Below are 26,560 nucleotides of genomic sequence, written 5' to 3' on the forward strand. Positions count from 1 at the left end.
CGGACTACATTTCCCAGGCTGCCCCGGGCAGGGCGGGGCGGCGAGGTGAACTGGCGCTGCCATGCTGCACCGGGAGGGTTCCGCATCCTACCAGGAGGTACCGGGCGCGGGGCACGGGGCAAGGGACAGCCGGGAGGCGGGTTGCTGAGCCTGCCTGCAGCTCCGAGAGGAGCGGGGCTGCCCTGCATCGTGCCCGGCCCCGGCCCCGGCCCCGGCGAGTGCCGGCCAGTCCTGGGCGTGCTGCTCTGCTCTGCTCTGCTCTGCCGGCCCGGCCGCGCTGCAGCGTCCCCGCGGGGCTGCTCTCCGCTCCCTGCGCGTCTGCCGGCCGGGCCCCCGGGCCGTGGGCACTGCCCCGCGCCCCCCGGGGCACTCGCTATAAGCTTCTGCCCCTCGCTCCTGCCCCTGTTTTCCCTCTTACGGGTGCCACGAGTAGGGTTGCCACCCCGCCAGAATTGCCCTGGAGTCTCCAGGAATTGGAGATAAATCTCCAGGAGGCTGCTGGGGGTCGCCTGGGAGATGAAGGTTAGGGCATTCATTAAAATAAATATTAAGTGCTGAATTTGATTTATACAGTTGGCCAGCAGGGTTTTTAAAATGTAATAGTAACATGTATTTGCCATCCTTATGTCAAGTCATTAATGTCATTGCACCAGGTGACGAAACCTCCCAGAATAGATTCAAAGAGAGTTGGCAGCCCTACCCACCAGCTGAGCTGCCATGTACCCAGGAGCCTCTGCTGTTGCTCTGGGGATGCAAGGCCTGTGTTCCTGACATGTGTTGAGCAGGCCTGTGTCATGGGCAGAGCATGGGGTAGGGTGGCCATCACAGAGGACATTCCAGTTTTCTGCTACTCGGTCCTCTATTGATATGAAACCCAGTGCCTTTATGTCCTCTAGTTTTCTCTTGGAGAGAGGAAAATAGAGGGCATAAAGGCATCAGGTTTCGTATCAATAGAGGACAGTCAGACTGTCCTCTGATGGCCACCCTAGCACGAGTGCTGAAAGTAGGAGTGAACTGGGTCTGCCAAGGGCCTTTTTTTTTTTTTTCCTCACTGTTCCTCTCTCACTGGCAGCATTTTAAGGTCTAGGATGTTCTGATTCAGAGGCGGTATTGCTAGCTCCCATGCTCAGTAACTACTGATGCCCTTTTCCTCCAAGAATTTGACCAATCTCTTTTTGATTCCATCATCCCAGTGCTCACAAGATCTAGGGAACGGGTGTGAGAGCCCGTGAATGCCTCTGGGGGTATTGCATTGCATCCTGTAGGAAACAAACCCCCTGGAATTTATTTGGTTTGTTTATTTTTATGCAAGCAGCTGCAGTGTTAACTTCTTCATTTTAAGAGAGGCAATGAGACTGGTCACTAATAAGAATCAAGGGCGTATACCGCTGGTAGGGGAATCTTATAACCTACCTTCTCTAGTAACAAGGAACTGGCATGTCAGACACTAAAGAGTGACTTTTGGTTTGTTTGTTTGTTTTTAGCATTAGTGTTTTCAGATGGGAAAGGTGCAGGAGAGAAAGGGGTGTCCATGTTATCTGCCTGCTTGCATCTCTTGTGAAATGTAGACATAACATCTGTGTTTAGCTCTTTAGTGCTTCAATGACAGAAACCTGCTGCAACTGCACACCATTGCCATTAACAGTGCAGATGCAGGGACGCAGCTGTTTCTAGGAAGCTGCAGGCTGGTTGTGGCCTTTGGCTTATTCCTCGGAAAGTTCTGTTCCAGCATATCACTGTTGATTAGTTCTGCTTCCATGCTTTGTCTCGGAGCAAGAGGCACTGGAAAAGTCTTCTGGACAAACGTGGAATTTCTGTCTGTCTTCCAGTGGGGTTTTCTCTGGCAGCTGTGGGTGGAATTTGCTACATCTGTGTAAAACTTGTACACGTGGGAGTGTTGGGAAAGTCAAAAACCCCATAAAGCAGGGCCAGGGTGTTTGTCAAGGCCACAGGTTCATCTGAATCCTGTGTCGCGTCCTCCCAGTATCTGCTTGTATTTTCCTGGGCAGTGTGAAGACTCCCTAGAATGGCTGCTACCAGCTTTTCTCCCCTTGGCCTGGCCCTTCCCACTGGGATAAGTTTTGCTCACTCTGGGTTTCATTTGCTTCTGTACATTTTCTGCTTCATTCTTTTTTTTTTTTTTTGTGCAGGGGCACAGATAATTGACACGGGAGCCTTACTTTGCCACTCAACCCCAGCAAGATCACTTGCTCAAACAGTAGTTTTTCTTGCCCCTAAGTTAGTGAGCTAGGCTGTATTATTCTCTACAAACATACTATAGAGCCGTTGTCCTTCTCTTATCCTAGGCTGCCATTCATGCTATGTCATCTCATTTCCTTTCTCTCTCATGTATTGGTAGCTGGTAGGATTGCTGCATTCATTCTGGAGTAGTGGATTTCAACCATTTTTAAGTCGCATCCCTTTTCAAGTATGTTATGCTATAGTATATCCCTAAGGTTCTGTGTTATGGACAATAAAAAAAAAAAATATTTTTATGTCCCTGCACTTGCCCTGTAATCTCTCCAACAACCTAGAGGAGGTCTTCATTTGTGGGTTGGTTTCTGTTTTGTTTTGTTTTTCCCTTTTCTTCCACTGATATTTCACCCTTTTTTTCCTCCGGCTGCTTTCCTGTTCCTTCCTCTTGGGTACCCTCTAGAAGCTTGTCACATATACTCAGTGCTGCCAACTGTCCTATTTTCTGGTGTTTGTTTTAAAGTCTAGTCTTTGGGAATGTGAAAAACATAGCTCTTCCTTATGTTTTTCACATTCCCAAAGCCCCCAAAATCTCTATCGGTACACCCCTACTTGTGTTACAGATTTGAACCAGTTTCCAGTCACACATACTGGCTTATTTGTAACTTCTGTCCCTAGAGATTCAGTACAACTGGAGACTGAGAGAGAGGAACAGTGGGGAAAAACCTTGGTCATACTCAATTTGCTCTCCCTTTCAGCATCCGCTGTCTGCCACTGTGTGATGCAGGGTATTTGGCAAGATGGACCTATGGTCTGACCCAGTAAATGGCAATTCTTATGTTATGTGCTTTCCCAGTTCTTTGTGTAGATGCCTGATGTGATATAGTGATGCTTGTCTGATGTGACAAGCTTATGACTTTGGGCCTTATGAACAGCGAAGTAAGAAAGCATCTGGTCTCTCTTGCTTCTTTGCAAAACACCAGGTCATTTGTTGCTATATTGAACTAAAAAATAAGGAATAGTGATCTATGGACTTTTTGCTGTTCACTTGCAGCGATCCATACACAGAGGTGACTGCTGCATTCAGGACTTGCTTGGGCTAATATCCAACAAAACTAATGTATTCCCTGTCTGCCTTTCTCATCGCTGCTTTGCTGTTTGGTATTGCTTGTGGCTTGTCCCTATACATAACTGGCTATTAATATCATATGAAGCCTTATTGCAATCTAGGATTAAAGAGAACTGAAGATGGTACTGAAACGACTAAGGATTGGTTGTATGTAGTTCAGTTTTTGTTTTGTTTCTTTTTATGGTGATATGGTTGATGTGCTGGAATGGGATATTTTAACACCTGTGTTCCAGCCATCCTTGAAGTAGGCAATGCTTCCTCTGCCTTGTCCTTTTAAGTTGCTCTGCACTTCAGGCAGGGATTATCTCTCCCTGTATGTTTGTTCAGTACCTAGTACAGCAGGACACTGCTCTTGTTTGAAGTCTTTCTGCATTGCTGTAATACAAATAAACTATGACAATTTAAATAGGCATTTGCTTCTTTCACCTCACAGCTGAATGAAGATGTGGAACAAGGGACAGAAAATTCAGCATCATTGGAGACTAGGAAGGAAGAGGAGGAAAATATTGGCTCCATTATTTTACCAGGTGAGAGGTGCCAATCCAAAAATCACTAGTTTTCAAGGGACTAATAAAAGCTGCTTGTTTTTAGAGAGCAGATGAAACAAATTGTGCATGAGTACTTTCAGATTTAGAGGAAACTAAGTCTAAATGAATTCTTTATTAAATTGTATTAAACTCCGTGTTTGTTTTATTCTCAATAAGAGGGGCTTTAATTTTGTTTGGCTCACTTCACTTCCAGAATGTAAAGTCTGTTTTGGAAGCTATAGTGTAAATAGTAACAATGTAGAAGTGAAGTAAGCCAACCTGAATTAAAGCTCCTTTCGTTCTGAATGCAGTTCAGCCCAGTTGTTTAGGAACTTCAGAATAACTTTCCTTAACATCCCCATGTAGATAGGCCTCTCTTGCACATGAGAAAATGCTGAAGGGAACCTAAGGAGTTTCTCAACTGTGAGAACCATATTGTAGTTTCTTTGTCAGGTAGACATCCTTGGTGTACAAACAAGGCCGAAGAAAATTAGTCAAACCAAGTTTAAGAAAATCCTCCTTTGTCAGAAGAATAAAGGACTAAAATGAGATTCCAGGGCATAAGTGGATTGTCAATCTGAGAATCCAGCCTTTGCTTATGTGAGCAAGTTGCATTGGCTTCATAGGTGTGGGATTTAGCCAGTGTAAAATGCTGTGCGGTATGATCATTTTGTTTTAACAGCGGGATTATTGCAATTTACATTGTTTTACATCCATTCCTAACTGACAATGGAAATAAGCATTTATGCCACCTTGAGCACCAGTTTAAAAATAAAATGAAACAGTGTATCAATGTACTGAGGCAGATAAAACTTTAATTCACTAGGTCACTCTCTTCTGGCCAGAATTTTCTGTACTGTGACAGTAGTCTGAAGACTGGGTCCACATCCAGCTGAGCTGCTGCAGGGTCAGTCCCTTGCCATGCTTTTCCATCAGAAGGACGGGATGTTTTGTAGCATGATAATGGCTGACTCTCTTTAAATGGCACTTGCTGTAACAAGCCAAACTTTCAAAATATGCATATGTGGTGTCTAAGACCTCTATGTATGTGCACTTATCTCATGTATGCAGCCAAACCCAAGTGTATGTATGAATCAAGTGCATGTTGGTCTTACCCTGTAAGTTCCAGTATTTCATGCCCAAAATTGCGAAGGCGAATGAAGTATATGTGATGTTTGTGCATGTACAGAGGAAACTGGATCAAACGACTTCTGGGGAAAATGACTTTAAGGATAGTGGGCTAGTAAGAGAGTTGACAGGATGATGTCTGCGTGTGTTACTTCCTTTTCCCCCATTTGCCTCCCTTTTCCCCAGTGTAATTAGAATCCTTCTCTTTTGTAACTTATGCAGGAAAACTCTGGTGTTAAAAATGTGAGGCTAGCAAGTCTAAAAAGACCTTAAACTGATTAGTAGGTTTTTAGCCGGGTGCAGATCAGTGGTCTCTTATGTGACTAACTGCAGTCTTTGTGCTGATGCATAGGCCAAACAACGTGGTCAGAATTGGATTTATCGGTTCCCAAGTCTGAACATCTATGCCCTTTGAGGAAAGACAGGCAAGATTGTTTCCTATGAATTCTGCATTCAGTTGCTCAACTATCTCTTTCATTTTGCTTGTTGTGTCCCTAGGCCCACTGCATAGTAAAGGAATGAAAACAAGGGACAGCCTCCTTTACTGGTTGTGCCTTAGCATGTTCCTGGGAAGTCATAGCTGACAGTTGGGTCCTCAATAACACAATTTATTGATGTGCCTTAAATTTTGCTAAGCCTGTGATTTTTCTTTCCTTTCCAGGTGGTTCATCTGCTTAACTTAGCATGGAAGACTGCAGGTAATACACTTTAAAAAAAGTTTTGATCCTGTGTTTTGTTTCATCCTAGATGGTGAATCGGGTACCAGTAGCCCTTCTGTGCCCTTCATCAAGAGCTGCCTAAAGAATGTATTCGCAGTAATTCTGCTCTTTATCTATCTTCTGCTTATGGCTGTGGCTGTGTTCCTTGTCTACCAAACCAGTGTTGACTTCAGAGAAAAACTCAAGCACCCAGTGATGTCTGTCTCGTACAAAGAGGTGTCTTTGTATGATGCGCCTGGTAAGCCCAGAAACGAGCCATTATAGTAAAGTCCAACTAATAGGTTTGGTTGTCATTCAGACCTCTGTGTGCATTATCTGTTGCATTTTGTGTGCAGCAGAGATGGGTACTGTTAATTCTCTGGGGTGCAATTTACATAAAATGCTTTGAGAAAAGGTGGTGGATTTTTTTGGTGGCTTCAGTGCATGGAACCTCTTATTATCAGATTTGCTTTGTTAATAGATCAGTAACACTAGCTTTAGAAGCTCATGTGACTCTTCAGTGGCTCTCATGCTTTTTTGCATACTCTCTAAGTTGCATAGTCCAGACAAGGCAGCTCTTATGACCTCTGCCAGGATCCCACTTTCTCCAAGCAACAAAGAAACCAACTTCTTTTACCATCGCTGAAGATCCTATATTTAAAGGGATTATACAGATCCTCACACAAGTATTGTTGTGTAATACTTTGCTATTACATTTTGAACATTAAAATGCAATGTTTTAGATGAGTAGGTGATGATAATCCAATATGATGAACAGAATCAGAGTGTTGAATTGCAAGACTTTACTGTGTTTATTCTTTAAATTATAGTAGGGAGAGAGAGGTTATCCTGTAAAGATTCATACTCTGGTAAAGCATGCAGTTCAAATCAGTATCAGCACCTACTTACTTCAAAGATATAGTTAACGTGAAAATCGCACTTCTGCCTGAAGATGTTATTACCTGCTATTGGAAATAACCTCCAATAACTTGCTGAAAGGTTAGAATGAATGTTTCTCTGATGCTTTCAACATTCATTGTCTATTTTTAACAACATCCTTCACGGCCCATTTCTGTAATCCAACCCTTATGTGGATTGGCATTCATAAACTTAAGGTTCTGGCCAGAGTGGATTTGACTGAGTGTCTTTGTCTCCCATCTAGTGCAAAAGGCTCTCGTGAACAGCAGTAGAATCATAGAAATTCCTGATTTGTAAAACAATAATTGGCAACAAACCTAGAAACAGCTGAAGGATATGGAATTACTTCTAACACCTTCAAAGACTAGATCTCACCCTGATAATATCTGCAAGTATGGGACACTGGAGATTCACATAAGCTACTTGAGAGACTCTGGCTTGGCTCCTATTCTGCCTCTAAGACATCTAAGTGGTACTTATTTGGCCTTTAGGCCATATAGGATCATGTTTAGTGACCTATTTCACATCTGGCAGTACTGTAAACCTGCCAAAACACCTAGGGCTCCCATACACATGAGGGGAGCCTGCTCCAATGCACTCAATTACTTGAGTCTGCCGGAGCACAGAAATTGACGCACTCTGGCAGCCTCGCACATCACGTGCATCAGCCTCGCTGCGTGTCTCCGCGCTGACAAAATGGTAACGGGGCGCTTTGAAATAAAACACTCCTGATGAGCTTTAGTTCAAAGTGCCCCACCACTGTTTTCAGTGTAGGGATGCACAGTGACACTGATGCACGTGAGATGTGTGCACTTTTAATTAGCACGGTTTGTGTCCAGAAATGCATGTAAAAATGCCCCTAGATTCCTCGCGAGTCTCCATCTTGACTGAGAGAGATACCTGGATAATTGGAGATGACCCACTGTGCATGCTCTGAAGTGATCCAGAGTACAGCCCCCCTGGACATTTAGTCCCACCTGAGCTCAGGTGCCACTTCATTCAGGCTGTAAAGCACAAACTGCATATCCATGTATTTTATATTAAATAGTCATTGGTTAATATGTATAAACAGCTTGGGGTGCAATGCCCTTTTAGACTCCCTCTAGGATACTCATCTGGTCCCAGTGACTCTTGTATTGTTTCTCCCAGTGCCCCAGCCTCAGCAGGAGAAGTGGAAGATGCTCCTAGCCTTCCCAGACCATAGCCTGCTGGTCAAAGCACTCTGCTAGAAAGTTGGAAGGTGTGGGTTTAAACCTTCTGAAGATGAGGAGAGCTCAGAACACAAGTTTCCCATTTCCTGGCAAGTGCTCTAACCACTAGACTAGTGGTTGTGAGATAAGGTGGATAGTACTCTTTCTCTCTCTCTTCCTCCTGTTGTCAGTGCTGCTGCCTGTCAGAAACATAGTGGTCCGGGTAGACTTCTCTGAGCAAGCTGGTTTCCAACAGGATGCCTTGCTGCTTAAGGAGTCGGACACAACAAGTATGTAAGGCTGCCTCTTTGAATGCCATATGTTTCCTAGGTGGAATAGGACTTGCATAAAGAGTTGTCTGAATGGGAGTCTTGTGTCTCCACAGAATGAGTGGATTGGCCTCTAGGAACACACTAGGCTAGGAGATGGAGTGGGCAGAAGAGAAACACACTAGTCTTGGGCTAGCAGTAGCCAAACTTACATGTCATATAGGCAGAATAAAATCTGGGGTTGTTTATACAATATTGCTTGTTGCATCTTCATGTACTTGGGTAACAGTGTCAGTAATTTCTATAGGTTAATAGTCTTGTGATCACTTATTTTAATCTTTGTGTAGCAGTTGATCTAGATCATCTTCAAGCAGGTCTGTTTTCCAGATTAAATCTGGCATAGAAATCTTACCAGGTGTCATGGTGGGGAGGGAAAAGCAATATGAAGTTCTTATATGTGCTTCAGAGTCCCCTTGACTTCAGTAGGCCTGCCTGCATGTTGAAGTGCTTTCCTGGATCGGCCAGAGGGCTGGGTTCACTGTGTGCTGAAGTTCAGGGAAAGTTTCCTGGTGACTTTACAGGTTTTTTAATTGGACTTGAAAAAGAGTCAGGGCTAGTTTAACTGATTGTTAGGGGGTGACCCTGCAAGGGCTGGCACACGGTAGCCCTAAGCTACCGGAGTACTGAAGTGTGATGTTAACTCAGAGTGCTTTGTTAGAACCCATTGAGACCAGCACAGCATCTTGAGGCATTAAAGCCTAGAATGACAATCTGTATTTAGGAAAGAAATCAACTCTCTTTTTTTTCCCCCCTGAAACAGGTATTGCATTTTACCCAGGCAAGGCTCAGCTGCTTAGCTGCAAGCATCATTACTATGATCAGATTCCGCCTCTGGTAAACCTAGGTCAGCCTGGAGAAATTGAGTGCACCACTCAGAAAATCAGCTATGCAGATCCTTTTACTAATCAGACTATGGTAATAATTAAAAAGATTGAGCTACAGAATTTATTGGATGGGGGTTTTCTGTTCACCTCAGAGTTCAAAAGTAGCTGTATGTATTAACTGGGAACTGCCTTGAAATTTGTGCTTACTTTTTTATTTCTTTAATATTTTTAAATAGAAGAACTAACTGTTTGGAAGAAAAAACATTGTAGACTTTAGCTGGTCCATTTTATTTTAGATGTCCAGATAATGGACTGGGAGAGACAAAAACCTGCCCAAAATGGAACAAGATGGGTATTGTTTCTGACAATGCAACTCTTGCTTTGTTTCTAGCAAGGACATTAACTAGAAAGTGGCATTAATTGCTTAGGCAGTCTGCTAAGTAAGGATTCTTTTATTTTTTTTCCTACAGATCTGTCAACAGTTCTCTCTTTCTGTTCCTATAGAAATATGCTTTGATTGTCCAAGGCCCTCGTGATGTGAGGAAAAGGGAACTGGTGTTCTTACAATTCCATTTAAATGAAACGGACCAGGATTTCAGTGCAATCGACTACCTTCTCTTCTCTTCTTTCCAGGAGTTCCTCAGCAGGTATGTAGGCAGACAAGGTTCCTTGGGTGAATTTGATATCTTTTATTAGACCAACCCAAATGGTTGGAGAATAGTTATTAAGCAAGCTTTCGGGTTCAAAAACCCTTCATCAGGCTAAGGACGCTGCAGCAGTTGCTGCGTGCTCTTCCTGGACGGAATGAAAAGTAAAGAAGCCAGGGGCTGGGCTGGGGAGTCAGTTGCCAGGCAGATTGTAATGTATCAAAAATCCAATGTCTATGTTTAGTCCCTGATCTCTAGTATCCAGCAGGTTGATGAAATGGAGCTCATAGGCTCGTCTCTGGGATGTGTTGTGTAAATTTCCCTTGAGGATCAGGACTGAGAGATTGGAGAGAGAGTGGCCCTCCTGTGAGAAATGTGCCCCCACCGGTAATTGGGTGTTTCTGTCTTTGATGGATTTCCGGTGTGCGTTCATTCTAGTGTGCACTTGTTGTCTGGTCTCTCCTACATATCTTCCATCAGGGCACTTGGTGCATTGGATGAGGTATATTACATTTCTGGAGGTGCAGCTGTAAGATCCTGGGATGCTGATGGCTCTGTTGTGGGGTGTAGTAATTGTGGGGGTGGTGGAGATGTGGGGGCAGGTTTTGCACTTCTTGTCATGGCACAGTCTGGATCCTTTTGGTGTGTTCTGGGCTTGAGGAAGTTTGCTTCTGGTGATGAGGTTGGCGAGGTTTGGTGCTTGTCTGAAGGCTAGGATGGGTGGCTCTGGGAAGATCTTTTTAAGAATAGGGTCTCTGTCTAGTATGGGTTGCAATCTTCTGAGGATTTTCCGTACAGGTTCAAGGGATGGGTGATACGTCATAACCAGCGGTGTGCGATTTGTGGGTGTTTTTCTTCTGTACTGCAGCAGTTCTTCACGTGGTATCCAGGTGGCTCTTTCAAATGTGCGATCTACCTCTCTGCAGGAGTGTCCTTGCTGGGTGAAAGCCTTTTTAAGATTGGTGAGGTGGCAATCCCGGGTGTTCTCTTCAGTACAGATGCGGTGGTATCTGAAGGGCTTGGCTGTATATCACAGTTTTGGTGTTTCGGGTGATTGCTGGTTCTGTGCAGATATGTGTGTTGGTCTGTGGGTTTCTTGTATACTGTGGTCTGTATTTTACCCTTCTGGATACTGATCCTTGTGTCTAAAAAGGGGATGTTGGTGCTGGAGTATTCTAAAGAAAGTCGGATGGAGGGATGGTGACTGTTGAATTTCTGGTGGAACTCAATTAGAGATTCCCGGTTCTCACTCCAAATGATGAAGATGTCATGGATATATCGTAAGTACAGCAAGGGTTTGATGGTGCAGTTCTTGAGGAAGTCTTCCAGGTGGCTCATAAAAAGGTTGGCATACTGTGGGGCCATTTTAGTGCCCATAGCTGTTCCCATCATCTGGAGGAAGTGTTGATTATTAAAAGTGAAATTGTTGTGTGTGAGGGTGAAGTGTATAAGCTCAGTGATATCTTTGGGTCTGTATTCTGGGTTGTAATCTTGTTCCTGTAGATATGTAAGGCAGGCATGGATGCCATCCTGGTGTGGGATGTTGGTGTATAGGCTGGTAACGTCCATGGTGGCTAGGAGTGTGTTACTGGGAAGGTGGTCTATGTTTTTAAGTTTCCGTAGCAAGTCTGTGGTGTCTTGGACAAAACTTGCTCTGTGGGTGACAAGCGGTTTTAGGATGGATTCAGCAAAACCTGATATTTCTTCAGTTAGGGTCCCATGGTTGGATATGATAGGTCTGCCAGGGTTCCCTTGTTTGTGGATTTTAGGGAGCATGTAAAAAGTCCCTGGGTTAGGTAGTGGGGGGGGATCAAGGTCTGTAGTTTTTCTTGTAATCTTGGTGGAAATGATTTGATGGTATTGTTGAGTTTTTTGGTGAAAAGGGGAGTAGGATCTTCTTGTAGTTCTTTGAAGTAGGTGGTGTCAGAGAGCTGTCTGTTGGCTTCCTTTATGTAATCCTCACGGTTTAGGATGACTATGGCTCCTCCTTTATCTGCTGGTTTTATTACTATCTGGTGGTTAGATCTTAGAGATTCTATGGCCTTTTTCTCTGGTAGAGAGAGGTTGTTGTGGTGGCACGTGTTGCTGATTATTTCATTGTTCATTCTTTCCCTGAAGTAGTCAATGTAGCGGTCAAGGTTTGGACACCTCGCAGTGGACGAAACCCTATCTGATGGTTTTTTGGCATTGATCTTTTCTTGAATGTTGTCAGAGGATGAGCTGTTGTTGGGAGCGGGTTCAGTTTGGTCGTGGAAATATTCTTTGAGGCGCAGGCGTCGGAAGAATTCTTCTAGTTCTCCACATTGAAGTATTTTATTAGGGTATTTTTCTGGACAGAAATTTAGGCCTTTAGAAAGGACAGATTTTTCAGTTTTGGTAAGCATGTGTGTGGAGAGATTGATAATATTTGTGGGTTGGTTGCTGCTTCCAGTTTCATCAAGTCTGAGGTTGGAAGGTCGTAAGGTGTTGGTGTTGTTCCTCTGATAGTCAGCAGGTATGTATGCATCTAAACAGTACTGTAAGAGAAGCTGTTAGTGGCAGAATGACTACAGGGTTCCCAGCTTTCCATTTCTTTTCTTACTGACTCTATTGTGGTTGGGCTACTTTGGTACATTTTCATGTCTTGGAAGGATTATTTTGCAGTCTCTAATTTTAATGGTGACTTTTGAACTGTGGGAGACTTTTGTTGTGGTAGCAAAAATGTCTAAGTGATGTTGCTTGACTTCTGTTCAGTATCTTTGGTGCATGTGTTTACTAACTGATCTGTGCTGCTGAGCCCTTTTGAGAAATCCATCTTTAATTTGCAGGGGTGGAATTTGACTTTGGTTTTCACTTAGTTTTTGCATTTAGGTCTATTACACCCAGTAAAATTCAAAGCTTACTGACATCAAAGACTGGGGAGTCTCTCCACAGTCTGGGTCTGAATGCCTGGGGAGTTTGCAAAAGCACTGCTGCTGCTGCTCAGCTGCAGGCATGCTTCTTAAAGCTTCCTGTGTGCTGGGACCTAGTGTGGGGCTTCCCAGCTATTTATAGCTCACACCATGAGGCAACACTTGCTGCTTTTACATGTGCCTTGAGAAGAGCTGTGTTCTAGACCTGGGGCTACCCCAGGCTGGATTCTTACACTCGGCTGACCGTTGGGATCTGTCATGGGTCATCCCGGTGTGCCACGTTCAATTTACAGTATGATATGAATGAGCTGCAAAGATGCTGTTGTATGTTATGTATGGAGTATCCTTGTGGCTCATTTGCTATACTATCTTACTATAAATTGTCTTTAGTGTGTGGCAGGTTCTTCTTTCTGGCACAGTTAATACCGTAAGCACAGCCTAAATGTAATGTGTGCCAGGGCTGTGTGTTCAGCTGGGTGACATGAGCCATTGGTAAAATTTTCTGGATGATGGTATTTTTAATCCCTGCACCTGTGTATTAAAAGCAAGCTGCTAAATTGACTTTAAGAAAGTGATATGCTCTTAAAAATCAGCTTGGACTGGTCTCTCCTAATCTCCCTATTTTCTAATTCAGTGGTGTGGTCTAGATTACAAGTGTATGCCTTATTGTTGCTCCTTCCTCACCATCCCCCTGCCCCCCAAACATGTAGATTAGTTTCATTACTCAGTGTTTGCTCTCCTTTTTTCCTGAGCCTTTGTAGTTGTACTGGAGCTTGTCCTGGCCTGCATGGTTGACAAAATCGTAATTGTGTGCATGCACTGTGTGGTACGGTTGGGTCCTCTAGTCTTGTGCAGAATTTGTTTTGCTCCCATGCTCGGGGAATCGGACTGCTTCTGTTTTGCTCATTTCCTCCTTGTGTAGCTTTTTTGAGCCAGATGCTCTCTTCTTAGGTCTCAGTGATGTAATGAACAGCTAGTTGCACACTGACCTAAATTTTCCAAGAACTGCCAAATACTGGGTGATTTGATCTGTCAAGATGGGGGTAGAGGTAATCTTAGACGTTTCTTTCCAGCAGTTTTTTGTCAGTAGTGTTGTTACTTTTAATTTAATTTATAATAATTTATAGGAAGGCTTGAATATAGCTTTCACTTAGAACAGATCTCCCTGCTTTGGCTTCCTGCCTTCAGGACTTTAACTTTTTGGGGTGAGCCAAACCCTTCCATGCATATCAGTTAATCCAGAAAGGGGCCAGTTAGACACCACAGCCTATAGTTGCCATCAGTAGCTCCAATTCTTAGTCTCCGCTCCTACCAATCTGCAGTCAGAAGTGTTTAAAAGCAGGGGAATGGGAAGCCGGATGATGAGTGTAGGGGGAAAGAATCTCTTGACTCAGTGCAGGTTACTGAACAATGATGCCTGGTGGAAGAAGATGAATTTCAGCAGCTACTCTGCTCTTGGATGCAGTCCTTGCTCTTAGATCTGCTCTCACTGTGGAGATCGGTTAACGCAGACCTCCTACTCTTACATCTTTGTCCTGGTTGATCAGACTATCCTGATCCCCTAGCAGACACAGTTCTTAGTTGCATGTACTCCTTCATTTCACCTAGGGAAGTATGCTAAAGCTGGCACAAGTGTGGCTGAGCTGTGTTTTTCCCCCCCCCCCCCCCCCCCCCCAATCCCAATTAAAGGGTAGTAGTTCACACAATAGTGTTCTCTAAACTTTGACTGTTCCTAGTTAGCAAAAATGACCACCCTGTGCTTTAACAAGTCACAGTCTATCACTGAGGCACGGCTACTCATTTCAAACAAAACTATATTCAGAAGCAGCTGCAGGGGCTGGCCTGTTTGACCAGCCCTGAGGTAGCATTTAGCATGATGCTGTCTAGCCACTGCATAGAAAGAAGTGTTAATTAAAGATAAAGGAGTTAACTTTTGGAGCCCTTCTGACTTCTCCATGAAACCTTTGGTCAAGAACAGAGCGAGCTGTCCAGAGCTATCCCTTCTTTGCCATTCACTGGTGCATAGATACTAGCAGTTTTAACATCGTCAGCCTGGTGTCTTGGAACTCTTTTGCTACCACAACTGACAGCAGTTCATATTAACAACGTCCTTTTGGCCACTATGGACTTGTGAAACCTGCATTATTTCAGAACAGTCTGGTAAGTCTCATCTCCAGAGTATTCTAGGAATCAAACAGACCTGAGGTAAGGTTACTTGTATGTGTAGAGAAAGCAAAGCCTGGTTGTGTACTGTAACACAAGCAATGGAGCAGGTTAACATACATGTCTTAGCGCTTGGTACATACTCTCTTCCCCATGTGCTGTACAGGGAATTTCAGGGTTCAGGTCCCTGCAGGACAGTGGACTCTAATGGGAGCTGGGTGCCTAAAAGTTTCTTGTGGTGCTTATGTCCTTGTGTGGGTAAGGGCCTTAATCTCTCTTGAGATAATAGCGCTTTAGAGATTTCTTTGTGAAGAGAAAGATACCAAAAACTAGAAGGTTTGCCAATACTAGAGTGACTGGCAACCGTTTTAGATAAGCTGCAACTCTAGCCCAAGTTGTTTGTTTTCAGAAATGCTGTGCATGGTCTTCAAGCAAGCAACGTGTTTAAGAACGTGGATGTATTTTTAACAAGCCTCCTGGCTGGCCTGTTGTTTGCACATCCTAAGTTATGAAATGTTTTGACCTGAATTTGTTCACTACGGTAACACAGTATATTCTGTAGTCCAGAAAAAGCAAACTTCATGAAGGATTGTGAAAGCTCCTACTCCAGTTGGAAGTTCTCTGGTGGTTTTCGAACATGGGTTAAAATGTCTTTGGTGAAAACAAAAGAAGAAGATGGCAGTGAGACTGTTGAATTCAAACAGGAGGTAAGAAATGCTCTGGAAGGCTTTTTTGGCAAGTGGAGGATATTGAGGGACCTGAATCTCTTCAGCTTCTGCAAAAGATGGCTGAGAAGGGATCTTGTGACAGTCTACAAATTCATGGGTTGGGGGGCAGCAAGGAATAGGGGATACTCTGTCTTACCAGGGCGCCCCTTGGGGTTACTAGGAACAGTGGCCATAAACTGACAGAGAGCAGATTTAGATTAGACATTAGGAAAAATTTCTTTACAGATTTTGGGAACCCTCACTGTAATGGGCTTCCAAGGGAGGTGGTGCTCTCCCCTACCCTGGGGGTCTTCAAGAGGAGGCTGGACAAGCACCTAGCTGGGGTCATCTAACTCCAGCACTCTTTCCTGCCCAGAGCAGGGGGTTGGACTTGATGATCTGTTGAGGTCCCTTCTGACCCTAAAAATCTATGAAATCAGTTGTAACTTGGGTAGATACTGGGCATGTCTACATGTGTGCCCAACTGAGCAACAAGCTACTGCACAGTAGCATCAGTGTCACAGTTCATGCCCACCAGTGCTGCCATAGTGTCTCATGTAGACACATCCACTGAGACCACCATTCGGCTGCAGCATTAAATGTTATCCAAGAGGGCTGCTCCTTGGAGCAAAGGACAGCATCATTTTGAGGAAGCTTTTTTGGATGCATAGTGTGAGATGCAACTGGCTGCTCTCAAGGCAGCATTTTCAAACAGACTAGATAGCATTGTTACTGTTTGCTTTCTTAACTTCTCATATTTCATGAAAGAATAACCCACCGAAGAGTTTATACTGCTCTTCTGGTTTGTCATGGGTGGGAGGGGGAGTGGGATTAGGGTTAGCCTGGCTTATGACAGTGATGAAAACATACTTGGATTACCTAAAAGTTCCTAAACTAGTTTGTGTGCAATTTGACCTATTAGCTACATCAGTCTATCTTCCTCACCCACCCTCCCCACACCTGGCAGCCTTGACTTAGCTGTCTATTTGTGCAACCCCTTCTTATCCTGCAACTCTCTGAATGAGAGTAGTTTACCTAAATGGGAGACTGCAGTAGGTGCTTTCTAGCCTGTAGCAAAAGTGTATGATGAACTGTACTGGGCTGAACACTGAGATTAGCTCCCATGCAGTTCAAATGAAACTGTGGACATTCTATGTACAGCTTCCTCTCATTAACAGTCCTGTGTTTTTTAAGTGGTAACAGACTATGCTTATCTTTGTGTCATCCTTAACATATGAAGAGACCAAGTCATTATAGAAAACTAAAATATATAGGCCAGTAATAGGCAACTTTCTACTAGTGCTTCATATTTGTGTGCTTAGGGAGGGAGCTCCCATCACCTGAAATCATGTATTGTAAATCAGAAAAAGCCTATGAATGATATGACACTTTATTAACCCATGCTGTTAGTTGACTTGTGAAGTGTTGGTAGTTTATCACTTCAAAGATTAGGTGGTTATGTTTTCTTTTAGTTAGATGGAAGATGAGGGAGAATAAATTGATGTGAAAAATGTGGAAAACTGACCTTTTATCCCTTACAGAAGCAAATGTGTAAAACAGCAGATCAGTAAAACTTAGAATCCTGTAAAAGTAGGCTGACCATCTATATAAATTAAATCTCTTATTCCAGAGGCCAGATCTGTCAGCTTACATGCAATTCATAGTGATATAATAATGAAGGGCTGTTCAGTAAACGCTTCACTCAAGAGTCAACGTTGCAATGATGCATAAACCATAAAGTGGAGATGATGATGATGACAAAAAGTTATAAAAATAAAATCAATCAAATTGATCTTCTGCAGCAAAGCATAGGTTCACTAGTACATCCTGGTTTGGCCAGGACAGTCCCAGATTCTGTAGGCTGCTCGGACGTCCTGAGCTGGAGTCCAGCAGGGAGCCGGAGCAGCATAGTGCACCAGGCGGGCAAGCACCACTGCTGCTGTGCAGGAGCAAGGAATGTAGGGACTTTGGATATCTGCCTGCCTTGTTCCCACTCAGCAGCAGCAGCGCCTGGTACACCATGCCTCCCTACTGGGTGCTGGCCTGGGACTTCTGACCAACCAGCCATGCTTGTCCTGGCCAAACCAGAATGTATAGTCACCCTGTGAAAAAGTGACCTGGTCTTACCTTTCACCCTCCTACCCTTAGTGCTGATCCTGCTAAACTTTGAGAGCAGAGTAAAATAATCTTTTCTTTCTTTAATTTCCAGACTAGTGTGGTTAACTACATTGATAAAAGACCTAAGCCAGGAAGTGACCAGCTCTTTTTTGTGGTATTTGAATGGAAAGATCCTCTTATCCAGACTGTTCAAGATGTGAGTAAATTCAATTGCTTCTTAAAGTCTCTTTTTAAGGGGGGGGGAAAAAAGAGATGTTAAGCAGACAGCCCACAGAGAAACCTGCAGGAAATCTGATGTCATTGTGGTTGAGCTGAAATGCTGTTTTTAAACTGTAACTTAAATGCTGCTGAACTCTTGCACTTATGCTTCTGCCTCTCTTGCACATAGTAATTGCCACTAATTAGGTTATTTAGTACTATGGCTGTGTGCGCACAGCTAGGATGAACCATGCTTTCACTACGCTTTAAAGAATTTTAGGTTTAGGTAAGGTCTGAAGAGCTGTTTAAACAAGCAGGCCAGAGACATGGGAACATCGGGAAGGATCCTTCTTGGGCCGAGTCCATAATACAAAGTGACTGAAATCAGGAAGTGGAAAATCCAAAACCAGGCTGATTCTCGTTGGTTGGTAACCATTAACGCACAACTATTTATAATTGAATCTAGCCAAAAGTACCAAGTACACACATGTAAAGGATTATCTGGCTTTAATGCCTTTTTTAGATTTGTTTGAAAACAATGCTGAATTTCTTACGTGATATTAATATTAGAATCTTTGCAAATGTATCTACCTAGCAAAGCTGTAGATTTGGAGGAAATGAGAGCATGTACAAAAAAAACCCCAACACTTTAAAATGGTGGTAGTTAATTTTGAGAGATCCAGGATATTGTACAAGTCCCATGGGGCCAGGTGCAGTGCATCTGAGGGTGCAGAGGGGGTTGATGTGATTGCAGAACTGCTAGTCATTACCTTTGAAAACTTGTGGCAATCGGGGAACATCCTGGACAATTGGAAAAGGCAAATATAGTGCCCATCTTTAAGAAAGGGAAGAAGGAGGATCTGGGGGACTATAGACTAGTCAGCCTCACCTCAGTCCCTGGAAAAATCATGGAGCAGGTCCTCAAAGGACCTGGAAGAGAAGAAAGTAGGGGTGCACAGAGAGATTTTGGGGGCCAATACCGATAGCCGATTTTATTATTTATTTTTTTTAAGGAGGCGTATCAGCCAATACCAATCCGACTTCCAATACAGCTGCATCCAGCTGGTAAGTCTGTGGTGGATGGGGAGGGGGAAGGGAAGGGGTGTGGGGGGGCAGATCAGCACCCCCCACAGTGAGGGAGGGAGTGGGCAGGGGCAGGTGCTGCCCAGCTAGGGTAGGGCGCAGGGCAGAGCCATAGTTTGTCTGGAGGCTGTGGGAAGAGGGGGGCGGCTCCTGCCTCTGTGCACACCCCAGAAGGGCAGGGGGCATGTGCCCCCTGGCTCTGCATGAGGCAGGGCAGGGTGGGTTGCAGCTGCGGGCTGGGCTGGACTCGGGGGCAAGCAGTGCCACTGGGAGAAGGCTATGGGGGGGCTACGGCCCTCCCCGTAGCCCTTTTCCAGCACTGCCGCCCATCCCAAGCACAGCCTGGCCCAGCCCGCCAGGAAGAGCCTGGTGCAGCTCCACCCCGTGCAGATCCAGGGGGCACCCCTCCCCCCCATGCCCTCTCGGGGTGCATGTAGCAGTGGGATCTGTTTCCCTACCAGTGCCCCCAAGATGAGCCATGGCTCTGTCCTACGCCCCGTCCCATCATGGCTGGGCAGCTCCTGTCCGAGCCCCTGCCCTGCTCCCTCCCTCACTGTGGGGGTTGTTGATCTGGCCCCCACGCCCCTTCCTTCCCCCTCACCTTCCACTACAACAGACTTGCCAGCTGCACCCAGCTCTCCAGGCTGCCAGGCTGTGCTCCTTGCTACCTGCGTGCTGTGCTGCAGCTATGTGCATGCACGGGTATTTATCGGCCAAATTATTGGCCATGTCAGGTTGATTTCCAATAGCCATTTTTCTTTATTGGACCCATGCATTGGTGCACCTGTAGAAGAAAATGATTAGGAACAGTCGGCATGAGTTCATCAAAGGCAAGTTATACCTGACCAACCTGATTGCCTTTTGTGGTGAGATAACTGGCTCTGTGGATGCAGGGGAAAAGCAGTAGTGTGATTGACTTTAGCAAGGCTTTTGATACCATCTCCCATAGCATTCTTGCCAGCACGCCGAGGAAGCATGGGTTGGATGAATGAACTGTAAGGTGGATAGAAAGCTGGCTGGATTGTCAGGCTCAAACAGTAGTAAATCAACGGTTCATTGTCTAGCTGGTATCAAGTGGAATGCCCCAGGGGTCAGTCCTGGGGCTGGTTCTGTTCAGTATCTTCATTAATGATCTGGAAGATGAGATGGAGTGCACCCTCAGCAAGTTTTGTGGATGACCGCAAACTGGGGATTTAGATACACTGGAGGGTAGGGCTAGGGTTCAGGGTGACCTAGACAAATTAGAGGATTGGGCCAAAAGAAATCTCATGAGGTTCAATAAGGAAAAGTGCAAAGTCCTGCACTTCAGACGGAACAGTTCCAAGCATGGATACAGACTGGCTAAGCAGCAGCTCTGCATTAAAGGACTGGGGGTTACAGTGGACAAGAAGCTGGATATGAGCTAGTAGTGTGCTCTTGTTGCCAAGAAGGCTAAGGGCATACTGGGCTGCATTAGGAGTGTCACCAGCAGGTCAAGGGAAGTGATTATTCTGCACTGGTGAGGCCACAGCTGGAGTCCTGTGTCCAGTTTTGGGTCCCCCACTACAGAAAGGATGTGGATAAGTTAGAGGGAGTCCAGTGGTGGGCAACAAAAATGGTTCAAGGGCTGGGGCATGTGACTTGAGGAGAGGCTGAGGGAACAGGGTTTATTTAGAGAAGATGAGACTGAGAGGGGATTTGATAGCAGTCTTTAACTACCTGAAGGGTGGCTCTAAAGAGGATGGAGCTGGACTGTTCTGTGGTGACAGATGACAGAACAAGAAGCAATGGTCTCAAGGTGCAGCAAGGGAAGCTTAGGTTGGTTATTAGGTAAAACTCTTACTAGGAGGGTGGTGAAGCACTGGAACAGGTTACCCAGAGAGGTGGTGGAATCTCCATTCTTGGAGGCTTTTTGAATTTAAAATGGACTACTAGGGTATTTGTATACATGCATGCACCGCAGCAGCAGGCACTTAAGACCCCAGCGCAGCACATGCACTTGTACAAGGAGTGTTGAGAAATTGTGTGCAGTAGGTACTGACCCAGCCTGCGACTGCTCATCAAAACTCCCTGTGTGGCCCTCTGGCCTTCGCCTATTGCCCAGTGGTCAGGCTATGTTATTGAGAAATGGCTTTGAATATCTGAGGTTCAGAAAGTGAGATTCACCTTCTCATATTGTGGGTGAAAGCACTAGCTTTCTAACGGTTGGATAAAGGATGGGGTACCATATCATCATTGCTTCTAAAAGAAAGTATGTAGATACCTTACTCCTCTTGCCGCTCCAGAGCTGTGAAAGCTGAGTGTGCCAGCCTTGTCATAACTCCCTTGCCTTTTTTTATTGGGTAACTTCAATTAATCCCAGTCTAAAAGCACCCGAGTTAGGTGTGCAATGTCAAGCAAGTGTTTCAGTACCTAAAGGCTCTCTATCTCAATGTTCTTAATCATTTTCATTCTTGGACACAGTATTTACTCAGAGTGGAAGGCTGACAGGCTTTGCTGCTTTCTCCAGTCCAACTGATACCACAGGTTGTAAAGAACCATCTCAGTTCAGTGTCTTCTAGCCCCATTAAGTATCTTTATTGTTCTCCTCTGGACTCTTCTTGTCCACATCTCTTGAGGTACTGTTCCCAAAACCAGGCTCTGGTCCAGACAAGGCCTCATTGGTCCTGAGTTGAGTTGCATGCAGGATTCCTGTTGAGACATTCCAGCATGCTTATGTGACTTGTTTTATATTCTAGATCCAGATCCAGGACAGAGCCATGGTAAACTCCACTTGATACCTTCTCCCACTTAAATAATGAGCCAATAATTACTACTCCAACTAGTTATTAACCTTCTAGTAGGTTCGTATAGAGCAAATAGCTTGCTTTTGAAAATTTTTTTTGAGAAACTTTCAGAATAGAGGTGTAGCACATCCATTAGCTGCCTGCTTTCCCCCTGCCCCCCCTACAAAGCCCAACACTTTGACAAACAAGGAAATCAGACTTAGTCATGATTTTATTCTTGACAAATCCATGGTGGCTGTTATTTATGTTCTAGGTGTCTACAAATTAACTGTGCTTCAATATTATTCCAGTAATTCTCTGCATACTACACAGTTGCCTTTTTCCGGGTTTTTGAGATCTCCTCTTACCTCCATGCAGTTCTCAAAGATGATAGCTAATGGCTCTGCAATCACTTCAGCCAATTTTTGTGTACTAGGAAGAATCTCCTCTGGCCCTGCAGATTTGAAAACAACTCGTTTACCCTATCTTTAACTTGTTCATTCCCTGCTCTAAGCTGAATACCTCCACCCTGCAAGTTGATGCATCGCCACATCATTGACCTCTTTAAGCCATGGGGCTCCTCTTTTACCACATTTATAGAATGGTTGTTACCTTTTGTGTCCTCTGCTAGCTGTACCACAGCTTGTGCCTTGGTACTTCTGATTCTTGTCCCTACATGGTCTGTGTTCTCATACACTTGTCCTCCTCAGTAATACCACCAAGCTGTCACTTTCTGTGAAGAGCTCATGACTTACCCAAGCCTCTTGCCATGATTGCTGTCTTTCTTCCACATTATACTAACAGTCTTTGTTTCTGTAAGGAACAAACTCTCCTGCATTACTTTTCCTTTAAACTTGCTTTCCTTATGTCCTGCCTACCAGTTCTGAATTTATGTTTAGTGTCTGTTTATTGCTCTTCTCCCTTCCTCCTTCCCTTAAGATCATGAACTCTTATCACTTCATGATCATTATCAGCAGGATGACACCCACCTTCAGATGCCTTTCCTGTAACTAAGAAGCAAACCCAGCTGGTTTCTCCACTAACTACATCTAAAATTACATTGTTGCTGTGTCTGCATGCAGTTGTGCTACTTGCCCAGTTTACCTTTAACTGAAGTTCCCCATAACCACCAGCTCCTGTGAACTGGAGCCTTTGTTTTTTGGGGGTCTTTTTATTATTATTTTTTTTTTTAAAGAAAGCCTTGTGACCTTTCATACTTTCTCTGATTTAACTCTTTCAGATTGTCACTGCCAATCCCTGGAACATGATTGCTTTACTATGTGGAATTTTCTTGGCTCTGTTCAAAGCAGCAGATTTTGCCAAACTGAGCATTAAGTGGATGATCAAAATCCGAAAGAGACACCTGAAGAGGCAAAGTCAAGCAATGAATCGCATAACCTGAGGACTAAGAACACCTTTTAAATTGTTTCTAATACACTGGATAGCAAATAACTGGAGTAAAATTCAGGAAGAAATGAAAATACAAACTAATGGCAATTATGTGCAGTATGGAAAATATTTGCCTTTGCTGGTGTAATTGCATAACAAACTGACACTTGAATTCTAGGAAGAAGCTAACTGTAGAACAAGCCTATTAAAAACATGTTTTTTTTAAAATAAGTTATGAACTTTTTTACCAGATTTTGTATCAGATTATTGAGAAGTAGAAGGTAATTTAAAAATATTTAGAATTTGTCTATTGGAGACTGACTTTATATCTGTGGTTCTTGGACACAAGTAGTAATTTTAATTTTTTTTCTGCTTGCGCTGGAAGGGCTGCACTTGCTACCACAATGATCCCCAATTCAAAATTATTTCAATGTAGCTTAGATCAGGGGCAGGCAATATTTTGGGCAAGCAGGCCCCATAGGCAGTTCTGGGGAGCTGCTGCAGGCCAGTCAGCAATCTTTCCCCCCCCCCACCTACAACTGGAGCCCAGGGGCTGCAGGGCGCATCCCTGCCACTGCCAACAGAGCAGTGCACAACCCCAGGCCCAACCCTGGCCCGCCCCATGCCTGTTCCAAACCACCTACTTGCACTGAGCAGTGACAGGCAGAAGCTGCTGCTCTGCATGGGGGAAAAGCAGCCACAACCCCTCACCGCAGCCAGGCCCTTCTTGCTGCAGCCACCTAGAGCCTGCAACCAGGCTGCCCTGCAGCTTGTCACTGCATTGCCACCGCTGCTCCCCTGGTGGTGGTGGCGGAAGAGGAGCTGCAGCAAGAAGGGCCCAGCAGTGGCAAGAGGGAGGAGCTGCTTTTCCTTCATGCCAAGCAGCAGCAACACTCCGTCAGTGCCACTGCTCATCATGGGCAGGCACATCTAGAGCAGGTGCACAGGGCCAGGCTGGGGCTGTGCTTGCCTGCCTAACTGGGCTGAGTCTGGGGTGGGCTATGCACATGGGTCCCTGTCAGTACTACAGAGCTGGGGCCAGCAGCAACAGCAGCCAGGAGCCGCCACCACTGCCTGGGCTGCCTAGAAAGGCAGCTCAGTTGCAGAGCTGCCCCAGCTCCGCTGCAGGTCCAGGGGGTGGTGGGACATACCACAGGCTGGATGGCACCTGGGCCAGGCGGGACTGTGGGACCCTCTGTGGGCTGGATAAAGGCCTTCAGTGGGCTATATTTTGCTTAGCCCTGGCTTAAATTGTATCTGGAAAAATCAGAATCCAATTACCACAAACACAGGAGGCTGTGTCATGATCTTTCTACAAAGAATTGGGTCTCATTGCTTGAGTCTCCAAGTTACAGGATAAAATAAGATGCACTGGAAATTTTGTAAATGAGTTAAGTTTGTGGTTATGATGCATTAACTCTGTATTAAAGACTTGAAAAATTAAATATGTGGAATATTTCTTGGAACACAACCAGTTAAAGACCTCTTAAAGCCTCAGCCCTTAATATTATTTGTCTCATGAATCTATTCTATAATCTGGATACAAGTGTAACTTCAGTTAATATATAAGCAAATCATAAATTCTAGCTGGAAAGTCACTTGTAGACACCCCAAAAAGGTTTAGACTGTGAGCTGGAAGGAGTCTTAGTTTTAGTATAACAGATTCAGTAATCTGCCACTCTCCTTTTTAAACTTAACTGCTGGGAATAATGTTGGAGGGAAGGAAGCCTGCTGCTTATATCCAAGCTGTTTTGCCTGCTGCTTAAAAATGAAAATACTCTACAGCTTTCGTCACCTACATCTAATTGAATTGATGCCAACAATGCAAAAGGAAATATTGCTGAATTAGTAATGTGTAGAGAGAAAAATGGGAGGAGGACCTATTATTCATGAAGCCAGTTCCTTTCATAGGACTGAAGCAGCAGCATCTCTATTCCAGCTGGAAAAAAAAAAGTTTGATACTGAAGTAAAAGTCTCCAAAGGTAGAAACAGACATTGCCTAACATCTCAGTTGTGCCACCATAAAAACTGGACTCCAAATACTAAATAAATAAGTAAAAGCCATGGGCAGCTGTGAAGCCCAGCAAGAATGGGAGTCCAGTAACACTGAACTCAGGACCATCCTACTCCAAAACCAAGCCTCTGTGCTACTGAGGACCAAAGCTACTCGCTCTTCTCTTTCAGATTCCTGATATGATATGGCCCAAATTGAAATGCTTCCATGCAGGCATGAGGGCTGCTGGCTGAGATGGCCAGAAATCTTGACAAGTCACCAAGGTAGCCCCTGGGCTTTGGCTGTATGCTGCATGGACTTCACTTTCACTCCACCCCTTGTTAGGCTGATGGACTTGCAAAGAACTGGGACAAGCCTCAGGCACTGCTGGTACCCAACTAGATTCTGGTTATATGAAGCCATCCATACATACAGGCAAGCCAAACCCTCAGAGTGAGGCAGGGCCTAGGATTTGGGCTTTGGCTCCCAATCCTGAACCTTGCCCTTTGCACCCCCAGTCAGGAGCTTATCTGAGCTGTGCTTGACTCAAGGAAAAGCAACCTGGCTCAGCAGCCCCAGCAGGACAGCCCTACAGGAAAGGGGCATGAGAAAGCTTGAGCTCATGCTATTTCACCTGCCCACAGTAAATCATCCCTTATGCCACCAAGCACCTAAGCCACACACCTTTCTCTCTCAGACTCCATATATGGTATGGACATAGCCACCCCAAAATTAAAAAAAGAAAAGAAAAGGTGCTAACAGCTTCAGAAGGCCTCCTGCTCAGCAAGAAGGGGATGCAGGCAAGCTTGGACTTGCTCCCTTTTCCCTCCCAGAGCCAAAGCGCAGCCTGATAGCTGCTGAGCACCAAGGCAGCACACATTCCTCTCAGGCACCTTGACTTAAGGGCGTGACTCAAGAGCAACGGACTTGTACCAGAACCAGACTATTAAAAAAAACAAGCAAACAAACTCACCCTGTCTGATGTCACATCCTATCAAAGTACAGTCCTTCTAAAGGAAATTAGAGGCCTGCAAGGCATCATGCTTATTTATTCAAGGCATCATCAGGCTGTAACAAGCCCAAGATCAGAAGTAGGCCCTGTTACTTTTCAGGAATACAGAAGCAGACGACATCAAAAATGGAAAAGCAACCACCTAACAATGTCTTACTCTACAGAAGAACAGCATATCCCATTTGAATGCTGGATGGCAGGGGGGTCAAATATACGGCCTGCAGAGCCCTTGCCATCCAGCCCCCAGTGCTGTCTGATCAGACCCACAAGGGCATGGCACACATCTGTGGCACAGGATTCATACACTTCACTCTCCTTCCCATTACCCCCAGCATAGATGATCCAGTGGCTGCTCCAGCTGTTCTGCGACTTGTGCCACATACACATGGGTCCCAGAGTGGCTGAACAGGCACCCCATTCTCTGCAGTCTGGTTGCTGCACCCAGTGCCCACCCAGACAGCTCTGGGACTGCACTGCATATGGTACTTGTTCCAGCCATTCTGGGATCCAAGCCACTTGTGGTACCTGGGCAGAGGTCCTGGACCATCTGGAATGGGTGCTGTGCAGTGTGCACCTCCCAAGCAGGTGCCATGCATGGTGCGTTCTTGCACACGGTGACCACCTGAGCCATGCAGCTGCTATTCTGATTGGACTGTGCCATGTGAAATACCTATTCTGG

General features: G+C 44.9%; 1 protein-coding gene across 3 annotated transcripts; it reads left to right on the forward strand.

Moving 5' to 3' along the window:
* PACC1 (proton activated chloride channel 1) lies at positions 1 to 24,321 on the forward strand. 3 transcript variants are annotated; one of them, XM_019483199.2, is made up of 9 exons: positions 1 to 97; positions 3,756 to 3,849; positions 5,725 to 5,934; positions 8,873 to 9,027; positions 9,441 to 9,583; positions 15,200 to 15,344; positions 17,554 to 17,658; positions 18,674 to 18,725; positions 22,728 to 24,321. In XM_019483199.2, exons 1-9 carry the CDS (start codon positions 62 to 64, stop codon positions 22,820 to 22,822), a joined length of 1,035 nt encoding a protein of 344 aa, XP_019338744.1. In that variant the 5' UTR covers positions 1 to 61; the 3' UTR covers positions 22,823 to 24,321. The 3 variants fall into 3 exon arrangements, with proteins under 3 accessions (XP_019338744.1, XP_014453503.1, XP_019338745.1); XM_014598017.3 differs by lacking the exon at positions 18,674 to 18,725; XM_019483200.2 differs by lacking the exons at positions 1 to 97; positions 18,674 to 18,725 and adding an exon at positions 179 to 522.
* Positions 24,322 to 26,560: the final 2,239 nt, after the last annotated feature.

This window comes from Alligator mississippiensis, chromosome 1, assembly GCF_030867095.1.
Source record: "Alligator mississippiensis isolate rAllMis1 chromosome 1, rAllMis1, whole genome shotgun sequence".
NCBI lineage: Eukaryota > Metazoa > Chordata > Crocodylia > Alligatoridae > Alligator > Alligator mississippiensis.

Coding starts and splice junctions, on each gene's coding strand:
- PACC1 (XM_014598017.3), top strand. CDS start 62: ATGCTGCACCGGGAGGGTTCCGCATCCTACCAGGAG. Junction 3,850..5,724: donor TGGCTCCATTATTTTACCAG/GTGAGAGGTGCC, acceptor GTTTCATCCTAG/ATGGTGAATCGGGTACCAGT. Junction 9,028..9,440: donor CTTTTACTAATCAGACTATG/GTAATAATTAAA, acceptor CTGTTCCTATAG/AAATATGCTTTGATTGTCCA.